The sequence below is a fragment of the Perna viridis genome, chromosome 14 (genome assembly GCF_037379345.1).
Source record: "Perna viridis isolate PV_CMFRI_1.1 ecotype Kerala chromosome 14, ASM3737934v1, whole genome shotgun sequence".
NCBI lineage: Eukaryota > Metazoa > Mollusca > Bivalvia > Mytilida > Mytilidae > Perna > Perna viridis.
The window spans coordinates 19,567,335-19,577,868 of record NC_142458.1 but is presented as its reverse complement, the minus strand read 5'-3'; the positions used below and the strand labels follow the sequence as shown (position 1 = coordinate 19,577,868).

General features: G+C 32.0%; 1 protein-coding gene across 2 annotated transcripts in view; it reads right to left on the bottom strand.

The window, feature by feature from the left end:
• LOC148598537 (uncharacterized) overlaps nucleotides 1-9,480 on the bottom strand; it is a 165,069-nt gene extending 155,589 nt beyond the window's left edge. The window contains exons 1-7 of one of the 2 annotated variants that reach the window (XM_088561012.1): nucleotides 9,391-9,480; nucleotides 7,637-7,787; nucleotides 4,938-5,056; nucleotides 3,177-3,248; nucleotides 1,915-2,022; nucleotides 1,075-1,149; nucleotides 190-364 (exon numbers count right to left, since the gene is read on the bottom strand). In XM_088561012.1, the coding sequence (XP_088417138.1) occupies nucleotides 190-364; nucleotides 1,075-1,149; nucleotides 1,915-2,022; nucleotides 3,177-3,248; nucleotides 4,938-5,056; nucleotides 7,637-7,745 (658 nt within the window). In that variant the 5' untranslated portion in view covers nucleotides 7,746-7,787; nucleotides 9,391-9,480. The remainder of the gene's footprint in view (nucleotides 1-189; nucleotides 365-1,074; nucleotides 1,150-1,914; nucleotides 2,023-3,176; nucleotides 3,249-4,937; nucleotides 5,057-7,636; nucleotides 7,788-9,390) is intronic. The other variant, XM_088561013.1, reaches the window with a different exon arrangement.
• Between the last annotated feature and the right edge of the window lie 1,054 nt (nucleotides 9,481-10,534).

Here is a 10,534-nt window from a genome sequence, read left to right as displayed (position 1 = left end):
ATTTAATTTAATTTAATTGATATTTGTCAACAATTTCAACTTAGAGAATTTTACTGCCAATTAACATAATCTGAATTATGAAAAGCACCAAATGGAAAAAAAAGGAAGGCCAACAAGAGTATCAATTTTACAGGTAATGAAAGAGATTTATTTAACTAGAAATGCTGGATTTTGAAATGAACCTCTTACCACTTCTTGCTAATCTCTCTTGACTGTTACATAATTTCTTACAGTATGCTGACACTGACTGGAACTTTTCTTCAGCTGATGACAGTTGATGTAGATGCTGATTAGCTGATGATGTCTGAAACTGGAGTTTTCTCCCTTGTTCTTTTAATTTCTTTTCTAAATTGTAATTTGTCAACTGAAAAGAGCCAACATATGTTATTAAAATTCTGATTTTGAGACTTTAAGATGTATGGCTGTTTTTGTATCTGGTTCCTTATCATTCCCAGATCTTGTATTAATTAAGCTGAGGCAATAGCCAAGGCTTAATAGCGAGAATAAAGGAATGATATATGACTCAATAAAAGATATACTGCAATAACATGTTCCAATAAGAAAGTTTGAAATTGAAATCAGACCAGTTTTTCAAAATTTTATCCACAAGATAAATATTTATCCACTGGATACTTGAAACTAGTATAGATTGTACAAGGCTTATCCAGTGGATAACCTTAATGTCCAACAGCTAAATCTTTTGAATAGCAAGACCCTGGCTCTCATGAGAAGCAAGATCTTGATATTAGCGTAATAGCCTTTACATTTTTCTCGCATCAGTAACAGACATATATAATCGTGTAATGTTGTTTTTTTTCTTTTTTTTGTGTTAAGTTTTGCCACTTCTTAACAATGTCTCCATATTTCCTTGACTACTTTATCTATAGACGAGCAATGTGAACATACATTGTCTTAACTTTCCAAGCAAACAGCAAGCAAATTTGTTCCTTAAGCTGTCAATGTATAAATTTTGTTAGCTAATATTGCTATTTATATTCATTAGAATATTTTAATCATGGATCTTTTTTTAAACCACTTTAAATGTCAATACTTTAAAATATATCATACAAAAACCTGCAAATTTCTGATGTCATCTTTGAGAGCTTTAGTTTCCTTCTGGGTACATTCTTTAAATACATCATTCTGTTTCTAAAAAAAAAGTCAGCTTTTTCTAGTGATCGCATAAAAAAGATTATGTTGTACATATTCAAATATCTTCTCAGGTATTCACGCAGTCAATGAAAAAACAGATGTGCCTTAAGTTGGATTATTTTCCCTTGCATTCATACAACAATATTCTAGCTCACATTTGGTCTTGCTTTTAAAGAACTATTTTAAAAAATATTAAATATTTAATATTAGAAGTAAGAGAAGAATAAAACACAACGTTAAAGAGCAAGACTAGGAAGTTTCAGACAGCTTCTGGTAAAACTGAAACCTAACCCTTGATGCAAGATACATATTTCTCCATGTTATAGTACACTCAACAGAATGATGAGAAAAGGAATGAACAGTTAAATTTAACTGTATGAATAAACCAAGGATCACCCAAAAACAAATTTCAAGTGTGTACTAGTTATTAGTACCCCAAAAACATTTCCCAGCCAAGGCTTTAATTTAAATTCATCATGGGCTCTAAAAGAAAATCTTTTTGGTACACAGACCAATTTTGAAACTGCTATGTAATAGTACAGAATACTGGCAGTTTGGAAGTCGTGGCATAAAATATCACATTGAGTCAGATAGTGCAGGATATGATGTTCTGTCAACACCTTCAAAACTGACATAACTTGTCATTAGTGATTGCAAACATTTTTTTAAGGATCACAGCAGTATAGCCTGAGATAGAAAATATCAGGCTGTAAGTATAATTAGGAAAACAATCAAATTGTGGATAATCTATAAATATCTAACCACTTCAGTCTGTAAAGACTTGATTTGGTCATCATACTGCCTTTTTATCTCTTTAGCTTTCTTATCATTATCCTCAGAAGCTGTTATCAAATGTGACTTTGCAGTATCCTAAAATATATCAAACTTATATCAACAACAGACAAGGGTAAAGCTGACGTTTGGAAAACTTCTTCATTAGAAGCTGTTATCAAATTTGACTTTGCAGTATCCTAAATATATCAAATTCTTATCAAATATAGACAGGGGTAAAGCTGACTTTCTGAAAACTTCTTCATTTAGTGTCAAATGAAATTTAGAAATGTTAACCTTAAACAGTAATAATAAGTAGATTTTACTGCAATGTTTTATTTTTGCCCATTAAAGTCATGGATTTTGTTATTCATCACATTGTATGGTGCATTCTATAAATTTTCCAGAATTTTGGGATTCATAAACCCTCTTCAAATTAGAATGAGATACCAAAGTTGTTCTTACACAATAAAATAGCCACTGTGAACTTACTTATTTTTGTAAGGGACTTATTTTTCCTTATTTTCACAAGCAAGACAATGTTTGCATAGTCCCAAAAATAAAAAGTTGGGAAATCAAATTTATTATATCCTGAAATGCATGTAAAAATAAATTGTTTACAGTATTTTATGTACACCTAAAAATATTTGGTTCTTCCAGATCATGACAGCTTCAAATCAAACTCTTAAATAAAATCTTATGAGTACTTAGAGATTTTATTATTGAGGGGAGATAACTTGAGAATTTAAAGAAACCTTTTCAACTGTCAACAGACTGTCCATAATAGGATATGTAAGTCTCGTGACGTGACTGTAGTTTCATGAGAATGAGTCCTCGTCTACCATTCAAATGCATGGAGATTCTTCATTAACATAGCATTGAATTCAATAAAAAAGCACATATCTTTCTGTGTATAAAAACTAATAAAAAATGACAAATATCTAGTTCTACAGGATAAAAATGTTAAGAAAAGCGTAAAACAGAAGATTTTGCATTGTGATGCAGTGTTTCGATTTTCTGAAAGTAAACAATAGAATGCAGATCAGTCTTTGGATTTCAGTATGTTCTAAATCATAAATTCCGGAAAGGAAACTGAAACTAGAACGCGACTTACAAACCCTATTTAATCTTAATTCAAATTTTGAATATATTCTAAAACAGGCTTATTATCCATGGAACAACTGTAAGAAGTAAATAGACTTTAAAAATACCATCAGAATTGATTTAATTTTCGAAGTTTTAAAGTGTCATACCAATTTTCTTTCCAGTTCATATTTCTCCTGCACAAGGTATCTGATTCGGTCTTCATTTTCAACGTCATTATTCTGTAAATAGATAAATGATAAGATGCAAAATAAAAATAGCTTAGATAGCATGCAATACAGCTAACTCTCCTTTTTCTCTTTTATGCCCCATAACTTTCATAAAAAAAAATATTATAAAACAATGAGAAATAAAAGGCAGCTAAAATCGGGCTCTCAGTGTTTCTAATGTCAAAAGTTGAATTTGAATTGATCACCATTATGAGGGCTTACTATTTATATCAGTGTGCTCTACGTGTCTGTCTTATAACTGTTTGCCTTATTGCTTTGTCAATGCATATTACATGTATGCATGCAATGTAAAGCTATTTACATACCTTATGTCGGTTATAAAAGCTCTGAAGAGCATAAATGTTGTATTGCTGTAATGAACTTGTCGATTTAAAATAAAGCTTCTCTGATTTGATTTGATTTGATTTGGGCTACATCCTATACAATGCATTAAAGTACTGGTAAAATAAATAAAACATGATGTTTTTTTAGCTCTGTATCAGAAGCTTAAGACCAGCACAGTATTTGAAGGCATGTTGTATGTATCAAAAAGGCATCAAAACATTTTGATCTGGGTTGCTAGCTATAAGCCCTTTAACTGATTGTGGCAAATTAGAAAATTTATTTTGGGAAGTCAAATACCAGGATGGGTGCAGTTTTTTCCTGTGACAGCAAGAAACCTGCACAATTGGCTGAATTCTGAAAGGGTTACCATTTCTGAGATCACAGAGTTTTTCAGCTTGCCTCATTTCCCTGATTCTTGATTTTTATCTTGAAAAGATACGCAAAAAACTTACAGATACCAATGTATACAAGAAGTCGACAAAAAACAGCAAGCAAAATCACTTACAATAGATGTATACCTATAGTTGTATACCTGTAGATCTATATAAAGCCACTTAACAAATTTTAAATCAATCAAGGGAGTTAAGAAAATTGTGACTAAGTTCTGAGACAGAATGACAAAATAATAATGTGTTTTCCTAGTGCCACCCACTCATTGAAAGGGAATTTGATTAAACCTCTTTAACCTCATACCGATTTCCTTTTCTCTTTTGTCTACCTTTGACTTCAGCAGGTGTTTCTAGAAAAGCAGAGGTTACTTACCCTACCAGTGCATCTGGTCCATGGCCAGTTTTTTTTGTAGACTCTGAGTTGACCATTTGATTTTGTTTCTTTGTATATGTCGTTTTGTTATTCAGTCTTCAAAATTGGGACAGCCCACCAATCAATATTGGTAAAAATAGATGAGGGCTTGCAGACATTTTGCTTCCAAGCTAATGTATTTCATATAAAATTCTTTTCAGATTAAGGGTAGGAGCTTGTTGTTTGAAATTAAGATGGCAAAGACTGGTTGTCAGTGTTCTATGATTCCTATTTCCCATTACACAGGGCAAGTGAAATTTGGGTCAGGGAAAGTTAGGTACTTAGTTACACTTTCCAATGGCAAGTTGAAAACCTCATATGCTGTAAGGATTTGTTAGGAAAGCAGTCATTGACTGTGGGAAAGTTGATTTTATATGGGCTTTTCCTGAGGAAACCTCAATTTTTGAAAAATCCTAGAACACTGGTAGTGTGTATGTCTAGTCTTTATTTTTAGACAACTATTGTAGTCTTTATCCCTGGATTGAATTTGTTTGATTCCTGCTAAAATCTTGCTTCCCTTGATTACTCTTGCAATTTTTATATAACCTAACATACTCTTCTTAATTTCAGCTCCTCTAATATTTCAGTGAGACCATTCCTCATCCTGATACAATCTACATGGTTAATGGCATGAGGAATAAACATCTGAGATACATGGTCACCCTGACTGTTCACTGCAAAGAAAAAGCATAGTTCATTTATCAATTGCAGCAGTCTACAACAATTACTCCACTGATCTGATTAGGGTATAAGACCCTCTACTTCCCCAAATAAAAAGTGTATTTCTTTTTGTGTTTGAATGATATTGAAGGCTTTTTTTAAAACTATTTTTATTGGGAAAATGTGCATCAATCTTTCTTTAAATTGGGAAATTTGTGAAAACTTAAAGTTCGTAGTTAAAGTCATTAAACTTAGAAAAACACAAGTCATACATAATTAATCAGTGTAATTTTAATCAGAAATACCATATTCAAGACTAAAAACAAATGGTAAATATAATTTAGCTTTTTTGGAATCAATCTTTAGCCATTTATTACACAAGGTAGGAAACTTTCATTAGATAAAACAGCTTTATTTAGGAGATGTTTAAAGGCAAACAACATCACAAGTTTGTTTTTTTATTATTATTTTTTTCTGATATTTATTTTCACCATTCATTTGGCTATCAAATAGTTTGTATATGATGTACAATTCAGTGCATATACATGTATAATAAAAATGGTAATAAAACTGTGAAATGTTTTCATCATAACTGGGGGTTTCAGGGACCTTTTCATGAGACGTTTACAGGCACACCTGGTCCATGCTCAACGTGTCCCTTTCCTCTTTCGACCACTACCCCGGACGACTTCTTATGAGCAACTCGGCGGGTATTTCTAGAAAAGCAGAGGACCATTACCCTACCGGTGCTCCTGGACCATGCTCCCAGTTTTCAGTGGAGTCAGAGTTGCTCATTTACTTTTGTTACTTAGTACGTATTATTTTGGTTATTTTATGTTCTTTGTTGTGTGTCTTTGTTTTCCATGTCTAGTCTTTGTCCCTGGAATACATTATATTGATTTCCACTAGAATCTTGGTTCCCTTGAGCACCCTTACTTTAGCTTTAATATCATGCAATACAGGTATAAGGTTTGAGTATTTGATAGTTGCCCTTCATGCACAGGAAAAATAAAAAATCTTTCATACCTAAATAATTTTATCTAGTTAGTGGTTTAGGCAGGGTTCTGTGTTTACAAAATGTTTAATCAGACAAATTAATGACCTATCAACAGAAATAAACACAGAAAAAAAATATATCCCATATTCTTAGAAGTTTAAACTGATTATGTTAAAAGAAAGTTTAAAACTGAGTTTGTGTCAGACATGTTCCAAGAAGAATTTTGCTAGGACTGCAAACTACATCTACATAATATGCATTGAATTATAAACAGCTGTGGTCTAAGCCATGGTTCATGAATCTATAATCAGCTAGAAATCATTTAAATGGAATCCATCTTTGTGAGCCCCACTGTGGCAATTAAGCCATATATACTGAAAAAAAAAGAACAAGAGGCTCCCAGGAGCCTGAATCGCTCACCTGGTTGTGTTTTGCCTTTCAAAGGCAATAAATTTAACAGGTAGTTGTCCAACAATTATGACTCAAGAAGTCTTTGTTAGGACTTATCATAAGGATCGTTACAATAACTGAAAGTTTCTTTTAACCTATCACAGTTTTCAAGATACTGACTGAAAACTGTAAAAAAAGTCATTTTCACCTTTCAAGGGCAATAACTCTTACAAGGAGTCGTCTGACAACTTTTATCCCTAAAGACTACTGTAGTCCTAATATCAAGTAACATTTCTGCTATTAAAAGAATTTAGCTTAACCTAACTATCTGTTCCCTATTTTAAGTAACTGCAGCAAAAACACAAAAAAAACATTAAAAAAGAGCAAGAACTCCAACATGGCTAAACAAATTAAAACGAATATTTGACCATAGATAGATCTCATCATGCTAAACACTATCACGCGATGTCAGAATTTAGCTTAACCTAACGGTTTTGGAGATATATAAAAAAAACTACTGTCTGACCCCTATGTTCTATTTTTAGTAACAGCTGCCATGTTTTTCGAAGAATCAAAAATCCCCACCACATTTCTATGCAGGATACCTCAAGGAACATTCATACCAAGTTTGGTTCTAATTAGTCAAGTAGTTTTAGAGAAGAAGAGCTTTCTATAATTGTTAATGACGACGATGACAATGACGACGGATGACGACAATGACGATGGACAACGACAACGGACGCCAAGTGATGGCAATAGCTCACATGGCCTTTGGTCAGGTGAGCTAAAAAACAGAATTAGACCTTGAAGTCAGGCTCAAGGTCATAGGTCGCTTTCCATATTGTCTTAAGCTGATCTACCCATATGCCAAATATCATTAGCCCACACAGAAAGACAAAAAAGTTATAGCCCTGACACAAGTTTGTCACCGAAAAAATGGGAATTTGACCCTGAGGTAACAGTTCAAGGTTATAGGCCACTATCTATGGAACACAACACATTACCTTTAGGTGATCAACCCAAATTCAAAATATTGTAAGTTCATATCGAACGACAATAAAAGTTACAGTACAGACACAAATTGTAACAGACCAACAGTGATCAAAATAGGGTGACCACCACTTTTTGTGGCAGGGCCCTAATGAAACAATATTTCAGTTTCAAACCTTGAACAATTATATCTTGCATTGTTTAAACAAATTTATACCATGTTCTTCTTTAATATCTGTCTCTTCCAAGATCAGCACACTGTCTGACATTTGTGAGGAGATAGGACTTTTATTTATCATGTGTATAGTCTCTCCTTGACGATCCATCACTACAGCTAACTACCATTTATCCCTGTCAAATCAATTTCCCTGTAAGCATAGGCTATTTTCTAACAAAAAAATACTAGCAATGGCAGTATAACTGTACTTAACACAAATCTTAAAATTAATCTTTTATTAATATATTAATTATTGAGCAATTAAGAAAAACCCAAAGTTGAATTAACTCCATTTGCAGTCATTAAACAACCTTCCCCACTTGAAAGCTTAAGTTGATTTGAACTTTTTGTGGACAAACGGACAGATACCAACCCATTACCTTCAACATTTTCCTTCATGATTTATGATTTAAATCAGTTGAAATGCAGAAGTCAGTTTTTACTTGTCATGAGCTAAACTACTTCAAAATAGAGTATGTTTTACCAATACTTTTTTAAATTGTTCAATATCATGAGCTTTTTTTTCTTGAAATAATTGATATTGATATGAAAGAAAATGTCTTTCAAATCCACAGAAAATATAATACAAATATTAATTATAATGTGACAAATTCAATATATAAGACAAAGGGGCAACAACCCAAAGATATTAAGACCCCACTATATTCAACAAACTTGAGAAAATCACACTAGATTATAACTAAATCATAGCATGTTTGAGCACTTAAGTAATAATATGATGGGTGCACAAACAAAATGGAAATCATTAAAGCAAGACATTTTAAGGTACCCAGTAACCTATACCCAGTTAATTAAGGTATGAAAAATTAGAAAAAAAAATTTATATTAGTACTTCTCTTCCAAAAAATCTGGCAAAATGGGTATGGCAAATGAAGAAAATAAATGCAAAGATTTTACTACATTGTCCAAGTATTTATACCTTATATTCAGTTCGTCATTCTTGTAGAATATACATTTTGTGTGTTACATGAGCCTTATGAGTCTAGAACCAAAGTCTTGTAACAGAAGGTTTATAGTTACAAAAACAACTTACTCTGTGGAAGTACATAAAAGAGTATAAAGTTTGACAATTATACTTATTTTTCTTTTTGGTTAACTAAAATTGACCTTGAAAATTTATATCAGCAGGATTTTCAATACAAGGAGGCACCAGGTGAATTTCCCCGTTTTATGTCAATAAAATCACCTTGAAAAGTGGAGAATTTTGTTAAAGAACTTCAACAGAAAAAAATCTGAATTCATTTGTTCACAAATCTTAATTTCTCATGTTGAAATACCTTATTGAAATCAGACCAAATAAAATTATACATTGTACTTCTGTTTCCTGTTACATGTCAAGAGAAAAAATGGAATATTATTTTATTACATTTACTTATTTTATTCCCAAATTTCATAATCATAGAAAACAACTTTAAAAAAAGTGATCAACCACCGGGACTTTGTGGAAACTGAAATTCGAATGTAAAATGTCGGGTCATTTGGTGGTACTTTTTAATATATGGTAACTTAAAAATAAGTCGGTCAAGGGGTCAAGACACGAGTCGGTCTTGTAACAGGAAAGGTATAATTTTGTTTGGCCTTAATTTATTTGAAAGCAAATTAAGAGTAGTCAGTTCAGTACTACTACTAGGCATTTAATCTAGTTATCGGTAAAATCTGTCTTTTTGTTTGTTTGTTTGTTTTTGTTTGTTTGTTTTGTTTTGTTTTTTTTTAAGAAATTTACTTGTTTTTACCATTTGTTTGTTTTTTTAATACATTAAGTGAACGATGTCAGGGAATAATTACGCAGAAACAAAAATTCTAGCAGATGACAGATTAGGCGGAAGTCTCAATATTACAATTTCCGAAATCGAACTGGTGACGTTTTCCGCGAAGCCATATACAGTAAATTACTACTTTCTGGACACGTCTCTGCGTGATGGGTTTGAATATCTCAATATGAACGGTATTTTTAATGGGATAATTAATTCGAAAGAGTGAATAACCAACATATTTTTAAACCATATCCTTAGCTCCCCTGATACACTAGTCTACGAAATGTTCAGAGAAGTTAAAAACACCAACTTGTGGATGTCCCATGTAAAAAATATACTTAATAAATTAGGGTTCTGTCATCTTAACTAAAAACTTAATAACCTTCAATTTTATATCAAAAGAATCGAACAGAGACTACGCAATCAGTTTAAGCAAAATTTAGTAGGCTCACTAGCTATGAGTGAAAAACTGTCATTTTTCCGTAAAATATTTATTCCGTCTAAAAGACCCCCATATATTGATTTATATAAATCTAAAATAAAAAGATCTATCACCAGTAACTTTCGTTTGAGAAAAAAAAACGTATTTGTAAATCATGTGATTAGTAGGAACATAGAGGATGAATATCATTTCTTTTCGGTGTGCACCCACTACACACCGCAAAGATATCAATACAGAATGAAATTGGACAGTATTAAACAGTAGCTCTATAGAAATACTAAAATAACTATCTAATTCATGAATGAATGTTGGAATCGAAGGTCGATTTAATTTAACAGAAATTTTATTAATATATAACGTTAAAACTATAGATTAATCTGCTTTGATCAGATTTACACCTCGGTCGCACCATGGTCATAAATTTAGTTTATATGCAATGTGTATTACATTGTTCTGTTTGTGTTCATGCCATAACCATTTACTGTAAATGTGTTTGTGCAAATAAAATTGAAAATAGTCTATTGTCTATTATCACGAATGCCAAAGAACGCTAAGAACTTGTTCCTCGAACTAATTTACTTCAGTCATGATCAAATTAAGTAGAGTATCAAAATGCATATCAAAATTTGGTGATAATTTATGTTATGTAACTTAAACAGAGAAGGTGTATTACAGTAATAT